The sequence below is a fragment of the Plutella xylostella genome, chromosome 6 (genome assembly GCF_932276165.1).
Source record: "Plutella xylostella chromosome 6, ilPluXylo3.1, whole genome shotgun sequence".
NCBI classification, from domain to species: domain Eukaryota; kingdom Metazoa; phylum Arthropoda; class Insecta; order Lepidoptera; family Plutellidae; genus Plutella; species Plutella xylostella.
In genome coordinates this window covers 11,789,775-11,803,937 of record NC_063986.1, presented here as the reverse complement: position 1 = coordinate 11,803,937, position 14,163 = coordinate 11,789,775, and the positions used below count along the sequence as shown (strand labels likewise).

At 37.2% G+C, this 14,163-nt stretch overlaps 1 protein-coding gene across 1 annotated transcript in view; it reads right to left on the bottom strand.

The window, feature by feature from the left end:
- The window catches only part of LOC105381051 (immunoglobulin superfamily DCC subclass member 4), a 60,446-nt gene extending 46,283 nt beyond the window's left edge, over positions 1 to 14,163 (bottom strand). Inside the window, exon 1 of the mRNA XM_048621875.1 lies at positions 14,012 to 14,163. Coding sequence (XP_048477832.1) covers positions 14,012 to 14,069 — 58 coding nt within the window. The 5' untranslated portion in view covers positions 14,070 to 14,163. The remainder of the gene's footprint in view (positions 1 to 14,011) is intronic.

The following is a 14,163-nucleotide window of genomic DNA, read 5'->3' as shown; positions in this document are numbered from 1 at the left end:
TAGATGAGTGTGAAATTTAATAAGTCTGCCACCTTACTAAAGCTTTCAAATGCATCTTGAACCGAATCAAAGCTGAAAACATTCGGCACAGTACCCTAATAGCAACCAACCTACAAATATACTGCACTCAGCGCCGCATATTCTATGCTGCACGTTTCACACTGCACTTAGGTTTTCCCGAGCCGAGCCGGCGTAGCACAGTGAAAGCTGGGGTCGATGCCCCGCAGCCTGCAACCCCCGGGTTCAGGGGCTTAGGTCTTAACTCCAGCATGATAAGACCTAGATTAGGGTACAAATGGCTTTTCAGTGTACAATAATGTGTCTACGTGATGGTAACGGAAACCGGTCAAGTGCGTCATCGTCATCGTCACTGCACTCGCCTCGTGCTGGTAATGATGGTGGCATGATTATTGTCACAGTAAAGCGTTAAAAATGCTTTACCGTATTTGAGAAAACAGCAAATGTTTATCCCCTCTTCAAAAATTACGTATAATTTCCATGCAAAGAGACAGTTAGCTTCAATTCTAATCTTAATTAACCACGAACCACGTTATGGTAGGACGAATAAGTCGAATTATCATTATCACTACCGCTAACCCGTGAAAGATGATAGTCGGTCGCGCTTCAAGAGTTTGCTGTTTGACGTCATTGCCATTATAGAATAAACCTACTGGGTACCTATTTAATATCCATACACCATGGGTTATGGTTAAGTACCTACCATGATGGTATGGATGGATGGCATGATGGTAGTAGGGGAGACCGGGGACAAAAGTAACAGCGGGTAGAAAGTAACAAAGACTCTGTGGACTTCCCCAATAGCCTTAACTTCCCAAGCGACCGCTGGTAGTCAGCATGCGATGCCCCCCACGCATGATATCATTTTCCGCGCCCGTGCCGCGGTGCAAGGTTGTTTTAGTGAGCATTTCGTGATTTTACACACCAAAAGTAAGTTTTTGGGTGTTTATTCATTTAGTGTTTACGTAGAATTAAGATGCCAAGAACCATATGACTATTTGTTTATTGATTCATTATAAGATGGTCTGTAGCATGTCATAAATTGTTTTCGAATAACACGTGCTGTTTTAAAGTTATGTCGCCTGATATTTCAAAAATGGGGATGGGTACAAAAGTAACAGCTCGCGGCAGGACAAAAGTAACAAATTACTTACGTAAGTTTGCCATGTCAAATTTTTTATTTTTTATTTTTTGTTGTTTTGATTAGATCTTATCATTACTTATGATTACTTCTTATCAGTTACTCAGTTTAAATGATGGATCTCTTTTACAGTTTATATTAAGAAGTTTTTTTAGTTTTGTCAATAAGTCATAAGTTTTTTTAGTTTCGATAGTTTTGTAAGAAGTTTTCTTAACTAAATAATTTTATTATTTTTTTTGTTCTTTCTTTTGAATCGTATGTATAACATTGGGCAGAATTTATGGGTTGTTACTTACGACCCATGCCTTGTTACTTTCGTCCTGACCATGGGGTCGAAAGTAACGATTTCCCTTTTTTTTTGAGGCTTTAGAAATGCCAAAATTCGAGGTGTAATAAGTAAAGTAATAATGGATATTTGTAGACTATAAACGAAAGTTTTATATGACTATATTTATTTTATCGTAAATGTTATTAATAACGAGAAATCAGACAGAAACTACAAACTGTTACTTTTGTCCCCGGTCTCCCCTACCATCTCGACCTCAAAATGAATATGAATCAAGCTTACCGCGATTATTTACAGGTACGCAATTTCTGGGTTCAGAAGGTATTGTTTCTCTGGCCTAGTAGGTACGAAGATACGCGTAAGCGAATTACGAGTACCCATGAAAAACAAACAAATTTTTATGAATGGAGAAAGCTAAATTTTCAAAATGGCGCTCTTGCAGTAGTTGAATGAACTTTTGACGTGCGCACGGCGGAGCGCTGCGGCGGGAAACCCAAGAGCACTCGTTTTGATTACGTCCTCTCTGCTTTTTTTTAATAAACCCCGAGGATTGTGGATAGTTTCTGTTGCATTTTTTTAATGAGGCAGCGGTAGGCGCGTGGAGGGGGCAGAGGGGGGTGGTTGCGCGCTAGTTAACGGAACGCTCCGTGTTACGACAAAAGTCGACGTTTTCATTTTACGGTTCGAATCAATCAGATAATGAGGCCGGTTTCGTGACGGTATGAGAAGTTTGGAACGTTTGGGAAAACTCATGAATGTTTCAGTAGGTAATTAGGTTGTTTGTGTTATCTAAATTTACAAAAAATTGGGGAGGTTCCTATTATTAATGGTGGGTTTGAGTAGATACATTTATAAGTAGCATCTACAGTATTATTTACAATCAAACTTAAAAGGAAACCTACAAAAAAAGGTAAAAGATTAGAATTTTTCTGAATGACATTATGGATTAGAGGTTTTTTTTTAAAAAATAACTATATCAGGTGAAATCGATATTTATTTATAATATTGGAAATTATGAATTTAAAATAATATATTTATATTGCCTCTTACCCCTTACAGGTCCTACGTAGTAAAGAGATGATACAAGTTAGGTTGTGTAGGTACCATCTCTCATCGCTCTCACAAAACATCAAATTATTCAGCAATTCGGAAGACGAAAACAAACAGTTTATGTTTACCTCCCGGAAAACATTTATTTTAGACGGAAATTGTGTTTGGTGGGGAAAGGTACTTACCTAACCTATACCTAGTTGTTTTAGTAACTAAGTATATTCATTAATTCAGTTGAGTTTCTGTCAAACGCAATCTTTTCTATTTACCAATATAGGTATATATGGCACTTAGGTACATTATATGGTAGAGCAGTGTAAAACATAACATTTAGATAGCCACGTAACGCACAGTCTCTATTGCTGCGTAATACAAATGTAAAACACAAAAGGGCCTCTACAAAAACACCTAAAAATAGCGAGGCGTGTAAATATTTCCGAGTTATGACATTGGATGGAATTTACGCAAACAGAACCGTTGAGCGTATTACTGTAGTTGTGTAGGAATGTAGGCGGTACTACTCTCCGCAGATACGCACTTTCAGACACAAACACGAGCTCGTTTATTGATAAATAATGACACGAGGCTGAAACTGAAGCGGGTCAAGTGCGAACACTGGACGAGTGCGACTTCGCCTTAATTATAGAGTTTCAACCTTCTAGGTCACCAAACACCAAAATAGCCACCGGAAGTCACCGACAAAATCGATTTTCTTACAAATATAGCTAACGTGAGTTATAAAGTTACAACGTGAAAGAGCCTAAATAATAATACGGCCGTTGGGAAATGGAAAATTAGCGGCGACTCGACGTAGCATCTAAAACGCCAGGCCCAACCCCGCGAGCCTCTCTAACCGTCCGATTTAAAAATACACGTTTCCACATCAGTTTGTATCGGCGTATTGCGTTTTACAAGACTTCTAAATTCGCTTAGTTGTGCCGTGAGCAAGGTCAGGCGGCCCAAATCGCTTGTGCGTAAGAGAACAGAAAAAATACTTCATAACGATCTTTGATGTGACGCTTTGTCATAGATTATTAGCTATTTATAACATGAAGAACGTTACACGGAGCAGTCGTGTGTAATAATGAAATTTAACATAGTCTAAGGAATCATCTTAAATATGAAGGACGTGATAATATCAATGTCACCTCATGTACCTAGACCTTAGTTTGCCGAAGTTGAGCGTAGCATTTTACACGTGTAACAGCCACCAAATCCAACTATACTAAAAATCGTATCTGCGTGAGTCGCTAGTCTGTGCCGGGGTCATTGTCCGGGGCCTCAGCGGCAGCAAAAATGCCGTCAACATTCGGTGAATTAATCGCACGATGCGTATTAGTTATACTTAAATTTATAACCGCGCAGTTTGCAGAGTACTACGCCACTACGGGAGGCCCCAACGATATTTTAAACGAACGAACTAGATGGAGAGTGGTGCAAAAGAAACGTCTCGACAAATGTCACCCCACTTCTACCACTGAGACCTTATTTTGAATTGACTAGTTTGGTTAGAAGATCTGTGACTTTATTCATTGGTACAATGGTTGTCATTAGGCTGAACTTAAAACGATTTGACAGTAAACAAAATGCGAACAGTTTTTTCACATCATCTTGTTCGTATATTCTTAATCTAAGCCGCAGACGTTCCAACAATACCTACCTCTAGTCTAGAACTACATTAACTAGGCATCAGTTAAACGCCTCGTAACCCGCGAGAACCCCTAATATCACTCGTACTTTTTGTGTTTAGTGTTTCCTAATGCGCCAACTCTATTTACTTCACAAATTAGATCTTGTGTCGTTTGTGAATAAACGTATGTAGACTCCTATATTATATACTTACCTACATGTAGTCTACGCGACGTGTGAGATCGTTTCACCTTTGAAACCTAATTAATAGGCTTCGGGATCAGATAGTCTAACCGTGGTCTAACCGCAGGTCTACTGAAGGCACTGGTTGTCTTGTTAAGGCTGTGTCGCGCTAGTGCAGATAGAATGTTAATGCCAAAGCTACGTTTTCACACGGCCTTCTTCCTAGAGAAAACCTCCACATTTATATAAGTACCCTATTTGTTTTACCAAATTTAGATAGAGATTGAGATAAATAATATCTCAATTCTATAATTTATGTAAGAAAATCTACCTAAGTTAGACTAGCACAACACATTTACACTAACATTTTCTGGGATAATTATATTCTGATCTTTATTCAGGGTTACACAAGTTAGCTAAGTAATTATGCAATAAATAGGTACTTAATAAATAAATAGGAACGTTTGTGCCATCATACACTATTATGAGGGCTACTTAGGTAAAGAAGCAACTGTAATGACATGAATAACCGAATCATACGACAGAGATAATTATTGTCAGAATTATTTTTTTATGTTCAGTAAAATTGAACTTTATTAATGGCTAGGCCCCTACTGTATTTATAAAATAAAAATAAAAAATAAAATTTATTTGAGCAGTAAAATAGTAACATTACAATTAAATAGTGTCACTGTTACCCGTGCTAGGTCATCCCTGTATTACAGGCAACAGTGCCCTCCATAAGATAGCACAGTTTGTGAGTTTTACTTGTACAATTTGGTAGACTTAATATAAATTTAACATGCTTAAAATTAACATGCAGACATAACTAATAAATTGAAACGTGTATTACAAAAACTTTATCACAAATAAGGTAAAACAAATGTTGTAAAATTATCTCTAAAATATAGAACTAGTATGTATTTAATAACTAAATACCTACTACAATAGATTAAATAATTAATGAAAATCCAGTATTGACAATATCCATGAGTAATTAATTAATTAAAATTATTTATTTTATATAAAATTAATTGCTATTAAATTTATTTTATTTAAAATTTTCATATTTATAATTAGATATTATTACAATAAGAATAAAAATAAAAATACGCATATTTGATTTTTAGATTATTATTAGGCAATTGTGATTAGTAAATTTTCTGTTTCTGCATAAAATTATGTTAACGACATTAGAAAAGTGGTAGTCCATTTTTTTAATTCAAATTTTTTTAGAGTATACCGACCACTTATTATTACCAACTATTCATTCGTTCCTTTTCTTTTGCTTACTACTAAGTATAAAATATGCCAAAAACTGTAGTAAGGTCTAGTATCAGTTAAGATAATGGCTAAATTCTGCAAACGGGTCCTAGAACTTGTTATTTTTTCTAGGATTTCAATCGTGAGAACTAGATTCGGCTACATTCTGGGTGTGCTAACATGTTTTTTTATTACTCACAAAAATCCAGCGATTTTTGATCGATGTAAATAGAATGGCTGTTTTTCATCGACATAAGAGTAAGTATCTATCATTATAATGATACAATACAAGGTACTTATTGTGGCAGTTGGTACTAGCATAGCATTTATTATTATGATCAAATCATATATTATTATTATGTCGGTAAGTTAAGTTTAGATTGTTTCAGCAAAAGTGAACCAAAATGAAAAACAACTGTAAATAAGGAAAAACAAAACGATGACGCTTCCGTCGCCTGGATCGACTTCCCAGCGAGGAACAGTAAGCAACTTTTCACGAAAACAAACATCATAATATCAATTCAAGGTCTAGGAAAAAACTAGGCTGTTTAAAAAAACTGGAAAATAATATTTTAACTCTTTCAAAATAAATTACCGATACTCTCTCTCTCTCTCTCTCAGCCTTCTGTAGTCCACTGTTGGACATAGGCCTCTCCTAACGATCGATCTACCGATACTAGCATTCAATAATAAAAAAATACTTATTAAATGTCAATCTTAAGCTTCTAAATTCAAATCTGCAGAACTGGAGCTGTCAATTTCTAACGCAAGTTCCCACCCTTGCTCGTTATCTAATGTCTGGCACAAAATGAAAAGACGTTTTGACAAAAAAAATGGCAGTATATTTGAGAGCGACGTAACCTGATTTAGAATAAAGCCGAGCTTTGTGCCGACCAGTCCAACTGTCTGGCGACTCACGTAGTGATGTCGAACACACTTATCGATAACTATTACCTATATGATAACATTGATAAAATCTTGATGTTCCGGACCGCTGCTTCAAAAGTATAGTAAGTAACTTAATTATGTATCAAAACGCGCCGATTTCAGCAATAAATTGCACTTTCCATGGCTTGAACAATCAGACTTCGAGCGATCTTTCTGTTAGGTACTTTCTGATTATATGATAATGATAATTATAGAATTACACTTGGTTAGAGTTGGATCCCAATCTGAAATAGGAGGGCAAATGTTCAAAAAAAAGTTAGGACTTTATCGATAGAATGGTTTACCGATACTCGTCACGTCTCTACATCAAGAGCCAATCATTGAATGGAAGCAGGACCGCTGTCCTTGATCGTAACATATATTTAAATACGCATATTATAATTATTTATACGCCACCATCCGTGCGTACCCACTGCCGACCTGCACAATACGAGTTTAGAACGGAATTGTTAGAGCCACTATTTAGTTGGACTTGCTTTCAACATACGGACCTCTTCTGTACAAATGTGAGTGTGAGCTCCGGGTAGACTTGATGTTAATAAAAATATAAAGTTGAACAAAGCATTAAAGTCTAAATTGATAGATTTAAATCAAGAAACGATATGAAGGAAGTTATTTAGTTCTTTGTTTGGTGTAGGTAAACCCATGATAGTAAAGTTACGAGTAGGTATCACCGGAAAAATGAAGTGTGATCGATCAGAAGTACCTACGGGAATATCGCAAAAAACACCATAAAAATCAATTTATTGGCTTGTAACTGGAATGACTATATCAAAAACTGATTCATTTTAACCTTGACGCTACGAAACTAGGAAAAGGGGCCCGGCGCGGGCTTGGTGTGTTTAATCTGTGATATTTTTTGTCGTTGTCACGCCTATTCCGCTCTTCGACAAAATTGACTGAATTATGCACTTGAAAGTTGAGGCAGGTCCGCTGGGAAATGATAAATACCTTACGTACCTGTGTATTGCAAGTAGCGATTTTGTAGTCAAAGTCTCAAACTAACCACGGCGTTGACAATAAAAACTGGTACTCCTCACACTAGGGTTCCATAATATGTCGGAGACCGAAATAGGTCTTCAACTATCAGTACAGTTGAAGGCTATTTAAATATCCGACGGCTCTAGATCTATCACGGATAGCCATTTTCCACGGGTCGCACTCACACGTTACGTGGAACGGCCGGCGTGGTCGTACCGATCACTGAATTTAATTGCTCAACAGTTTTTAGCTTGTTCTCACGCAAGCTAGTGATGTCATATAAAAAATAATTTAAAATTTAATTGTTAACTGAAAATAAATGTTTAGGTCCAACAAGTTGGTTGTGGTAGGACAAGGGAGCAGTAGGTATACTACCGTACTTACGCCGCCGCACAGCATTGTTGCGGAAATGACTTCAAAACATTTAAAATCTTAATTTTGTAAAACAACATTAGTCCCCATACTTGTTAGGTAACCTAATGAAACATTTGTAAACCAATGAATAATATGATCGGTGCAGCATATAGAAAGCATCCCTAGCATAGCAAGCGTCTGGTGGAAAAGCACCCATATTGTTGCCCATATTCATAGCTACTTCCTACTATTTCTATGCGGATAATGAAACATCTGGCGTTATCTAACGCTACATGATACTTTTCAGCAACGATCATCATCATGTAATTAATATCATCGTAACCACGAACAGACGAACAACATGTTTTGGCAGAACACGTGTTGTGAAGACGGAGATCTAATGAGGGTAATTTGTAGCTACGCGCTAGAAATGTGCCAGTAGCAAGGATAATACCTATGTATGTTAGACGGTATAGGCAGTACGTATAACATTATGTAAGGCAGTATACAGAAAGAAAGCTGAAAACTTATAAGCGATTACTTTACTATGGATATTTTTCCCGCGCGCTTATCAGAAAAGTAAGGGCTTATAAGTTTTCAGCTTTCTTTCTGTGTCGGCAGCTTTACGTCTAGCATTCCGTACCCAATTCTCTAGCTTTCTCTACCTAACTCTTAGCAAACCCGCAAATGAGGACCGAGGTAATAAATATCTGGAGTGCATGAAAGGTGCCTCCTGTGAAGGCAGCACCGGCGCACCGTGGGCAGTCAGTGACTAACCACTAATCTGGCTGCCAAATCTTTACACCATGGTGATAAACCCTATTCTAGCTCTTGTGTTTGTCACCGACAACACGCTAAGAAAAAGTACTTAATCCGTGCGCCTGTGCGGCAAATTTAGATGGTCAATATTATCTCAAACTCATAATAATAAATTATGTCACAACTCTATTATCCATAGAACAACGTGGACTCGGGTGTACCCTCGTTATAAAATCACAGGTTTCGACCAATTTTCTCAGAAAAAAATCTACTTTTATCTGTATGCCTCTATAATACCCAGGTAGTAATGAATTCAATGAACGTGAATTTAAATAACTTATAAAAGTAATTTTCCGGTTACGAAGTAAAGTTTCAGCTTAGCTTTTGTTAAACTTCCGGCAGTTTTTAACTTGGTTATTATATTGTTTGTAAATAACAATGAAGGAATCTTCATGAAACGTCTTGTAAAGTTTCTTAATATTTTCGGTAAGTCTTCCATTTGGTTTGGTCCAGCCCTCGAGCGCCTCCCAGGAAACACCACAAGCTCGCGCTAAGAAAATTGGCAGACAGGTAAAGTCAATTTACTTGATTGACTTCATTAATTTGAGCTTAATTTCTGTAACATGGATTAGGTACGACTAGAGAGAAAATACGTAGGTACTAAGTTCTCTTCCAAGTAAATGTAATCTAAATAAAGAAATCTAAGTTTAAAAAAAATTAGTATGGTTTTAAGCTTTTAGTAAGGATTTATCTTTTCCACCAACCAAATAAGATTTTTAATATGGTATTATTAGGAATTTGAAAGTTATTTATGAATCATACTTGAAGTGATTACCTTCCTACGAACATATACACGTGCAACGGGGAAAAATTAGGTCTATAAAATCGAGTTAATACTTACCTTATTTTTTAGAAAGCGTTATGGTTTACTAAATAAGAAAAATTAAATGTTTATACGAACACAGACACTCCTAGCAAGACCAATCAGAAGGATCGGCTATAGGTATCCAATTCGTATTTTGTATTTCAGGTAAAGGTAGATTTCATCACTCTGACTCTGGTATATTACCAGTCTGTTCACCTGGCCATACTGGTGCTAAATATTTTCAATTAAGTACTTAGGTACCTATATTTTCAGTCACTGCCAAATCAATAAAACTTACTTCTCAACTCAGAATAAACACTTCTGCGTCTGTCGTTTAGAGTGCGAGTATCCGTGGTGCCGCAGCGAGGCATCTTAGGCAAATAACACGCGTATAACTCAAGTTATTTGGGTCACAAATATTTCCTCCAATTCCGGAAATCTTGGCTCTTTGCCTGATCTATTCAGATCGGACACTTTGCGGCCCTGCCCATTGCGTAATGGAAAACGGACCCAACAAATAGATAGGTAGGGATTCTTTTCCCGCGAAGGACCACTTTCCAGTCGTTAAGCTTTGAGGTCGCTGGTAGAAGTGGTGGCTTCTTGCTCGGTCATCTCCTGTATCGAGGAATGTTGATAATAAATTATCTTAGAACTCGGCGTCTAGCGGCCTCGCAGATTTCTTAAACTATAAAACACGAGTAAAAAACGTAATGGCCTCTTATGGGCAATGGTTCACTCGTCATCGCCGCTCTTTTGAGCATAAGATTAATGATTTTTGATCTTTTTGTATGTTCTAATACCTATAACTTAATCAAAATTATAAATTGGGCAGTCTAATTGGTGGCTATACGATGATCCACCTTCGTTGCTGTGACTATATCCGACTTAATTACGCCTTCCGGTAGGTTTAAGATTCGTGATTTTAATTGTATTAATTTTAGTATCAAATTGGAGTAGAAGGGTGCCGGTGTGTTGTAATGTAATGGACCCACCGAGCCACGCTCGCGGAGCACGGCGACTCATGCACGGTTGACGTCCGTCGCAACCTTGTAACACATTATTTGGATGAGTGTTCCATACATACACCTCGCGCATACGCCTACTTACAGCAGCAGTCATACAAGTCCATACAAGTATTCGTCGTGGGAAGTGTGGTCCGAATTCTCGTGTTGTTGGTATCCAGCACAAATCAGCTGGTCAAACAAACATCGCAATTATGAAATGTATCAAGGTAAGGTTGCCATTTCAGCCGAAAAACAAATAATTTGGATGTCTAGCCAGGTTTTAATGAGAGAAAATTGGTTGGAACAGAGATATTATGATTACCTTCAGAGAGTCTTTGGAGGATTATTTTATGTCTAACAAAGTTACCCATCGCTATAACCTTACGAATCATTATGAATTACCAGGCACTTATGTTTCGCAATCAATAACCAGCAGATATAAAAAAGAACCTTTTTCGTTCAGAATAGCAGAAAATTAATCAAATTTTACAGGCATTTGTAAAATTTCCTTGTATTGAAATTCCATTTTAGGATTGTTTTTCCACGAATTAGATTTGAGGGTGCCGAGGATTGCCACGCCAAAAATATAATTTTGACTTTTTCATATAGGTAGACCTACCTATATGAAAAAGTCAAAATTATATTTCAGCCTATCAATAGTATGATTTATTATAGGATAAGCGGCCCATTCATGAATACTCACACCTCACAGTGTTAAAGTAAAGTTGAGTGTGTAGGTAAAGTGAGGTACCACGGCTCATGGAACGCTGGGACAAGTGAGGTCAACACGTTGTTTAAATATTAAACGCAGCCGTGGCCCTACCACTAATATTTATGCCCCTTCAAAGGCTACTTATTCACAAGCTAAAACATCATCTAAAAAGAGGCCTTTTTCTTTACGACCCGGCTGTGTAGTTTACTCCCAAGTCCACGTTCGATCACGAAAAAACTCATATTTATGTATGGATTTCTTTGTTTGTATCCTTGTAGAGTTTTTGTCGCGGTGTCCACGAAATTGTGTCTAGTATCAAGGACAATTTGATAGTTCGGCTGCTTTATTAACATTTTTATGGTCTTCGTTATCTTATGCACATCCAGCAACTTACGACTGCCTTCGTATAACGTACATACCTTTTAATGCCTAAATAGGCACCCTCTTTTACAAATATATTCATTGATACTTGTTATGACTGTAAAGTAGGTAATTCAATAATAAAGTCGTGAGTAGGTCTATAATAACGTAGGTACAGTTAACTCAGTGGGGCTCGCCTAGTACCTGCTAGATCAACAATTAGAACACAAAACTCTTTATGCTCATGTTCAATTACTGATACTTCCTGCCGACTCGGAGCCCGACCAAGGTTACAATCCAAAGCAAAAACACTTATTATTTGTATCAACTACGAAGAAGTACTACATCTTATTGTACCGGGAACCAGCACCGCAAAGAAATATGTCGTTGTATATCTTACTTACTTATTACACAAAAGGGAACCGAAGCCTTAGCAATTCGATTGAATAATCGAATTCCACGACCTTTCCGAGGTAAGGAGAGTGTCAAGGACAGATGAGGTATTCCACACAAGAAACGTTGAGGCGATTTGCCGGTTAGCGTTCAATTTCAAATGTGACGTTATATGCGATAACAAAACTTACTCTGCACTTGAAGTGGAAGGAAAGAGTCCAATTAGAAGTTAAAAGGTAGAAATTATATAGGTACTTAGTTAAAGTTTTGTAGCATACAACAAGCATGTCTGTTCTAATAATCGAAATCTAAAACCCTGCCTTTATTATAAGGAGACCCCTTCCCTAGCAGTGTGGACGTGATGGTTGTGATGATGAACAGAAATGGAAAAAGTTTAATGTGAAAAAGCAAAATAGTTTTAAAATAGACTAAAAAGAAAATACGGAAGCTGTAATACTTTTTCATCATATTTTCATTTAATCTATTAAGACAAAAAGGCTAAAACATGAATGAACATACCAACCTAATAATACGTCGTAGAATAGACATTAAACTCGCACTAGTGGAATCATTAAAATCTTAATTGGAACATTTACATAACAAACTAATATCAAAATTAAACTAAGAAATCTGCTGGAAGTTTAATTACACATTTAATGTTCATAATTTAATAACAACATTAATAGAATATTTGCAGTAATTATGGTATTTTAGGCGTTTGTAAGAATTTTGCAATTTGTTGGTTAGTTTTTGAACATAAGCATTTTCGTGTTGAGTGTCTTTCAATTAAGTATATTATGATATCAGATAATTCTTACTGAGAAAACCCAATATCCTAGGACAAAATATAGTGGCACAAGTTTAGCTCTTCCTCAGACCAACTACAAGCTCTTCAGTATGACAAGAAACCTTTTTTATGAAGCCGAAGCGTTTGGTTTCCCTTTTGAAACTATGATTTTAAGTCCTGTAAGCCTTTCTATCGATAAACCCTGTTTCTAGCTAACATTAATGTTATTTAATTGTTCATTTTCAATCCCGAACGGTGAGCAGACATGTTTTTTCAAATTGTACTAGCAATTAGATTATCAGTGTCTCGTGTTTGTTGCTCCAGACATTGAAATTGTCACCCTAAATGGGTTATCTGAAATTTAATAAACGTTTCTCTCTCTTGTATAGGTAATTGTTTATTTAAACATTTAGGCAATAGATATTCCAACTCGTTTTGCCCTTGCCTTGTCTTGCTTTCATCATCTTCATTCATATTAGTTTTTTTTTTATTCCGTGTTATTGTTATATTATTACTTTCACTCATGTCTGATTTTTGTATAGATTGCCTTCCTTGAACTTTAAATTCGTATAAATAAAAATATCAACAAAATTTATGACCATTTGCTTTTTAAATAGCAAATAGGTACGTAATACTCTATTCATATTCTAATTTCAAAAATTCACATAAAATGCGCCAATTAACTCTCTGTCTTAAGACATGTTTTAGTGCTATCATTATTATGTATCTTAATTGGACATGGGATCGGTACAATGAAGGCGTACCGCAAGGCGCTACTTTAGGACCTATTATATTCTTTATCTTTACAAATGCCTTTCTTGTAAACATTCGCCGGATTCTTGTTTAACGAATGGAAACTCGTTTCTAATAGGATGTTGCCGATGTTAGGTGTAACTCGGTTTGTTTTAAGCTCATTTATAGAAGAACTCTACAAAGCTGAAAATATGTTTGCAAATGACGTAATACAAACTTAACCCACGTGACCAGGGAAAGTTGCAGTTGAAAAACAAATACACACGGATAACGGGAAGTGTCAGAAATGGCGATGCGACGTCCTCAGAGGCGCCGGTCCAGCGGTCCAGCATGGCTCTAAATCGACTCACTTGATGGATGACAATTAGGAGGGTTATAGGAGCGTGGTTTTGTAGGTTAGGCGGGTGTTTGACCCTCTGTAGCGTCGCGCCTGCGCGGGCCGGCCTCGGCCGCGGCGTAAACAAGCCGTACTCCTCGTCCTCATCCTGGGACCTCCACACGTCACACACACACACAGACACCCACCGTCGACCGCCGCCGCGAGAGCTCCCAGCAACAACACTCGCAGCAGTAGGAGCGCCATAAACACAGAATCATTTGCACTGAACTCGCGAACTGATTGTTTACGCGGGCTGCGGGTGAACACGTCCGTCGCAGCCCGCGGCGCACGACGCACT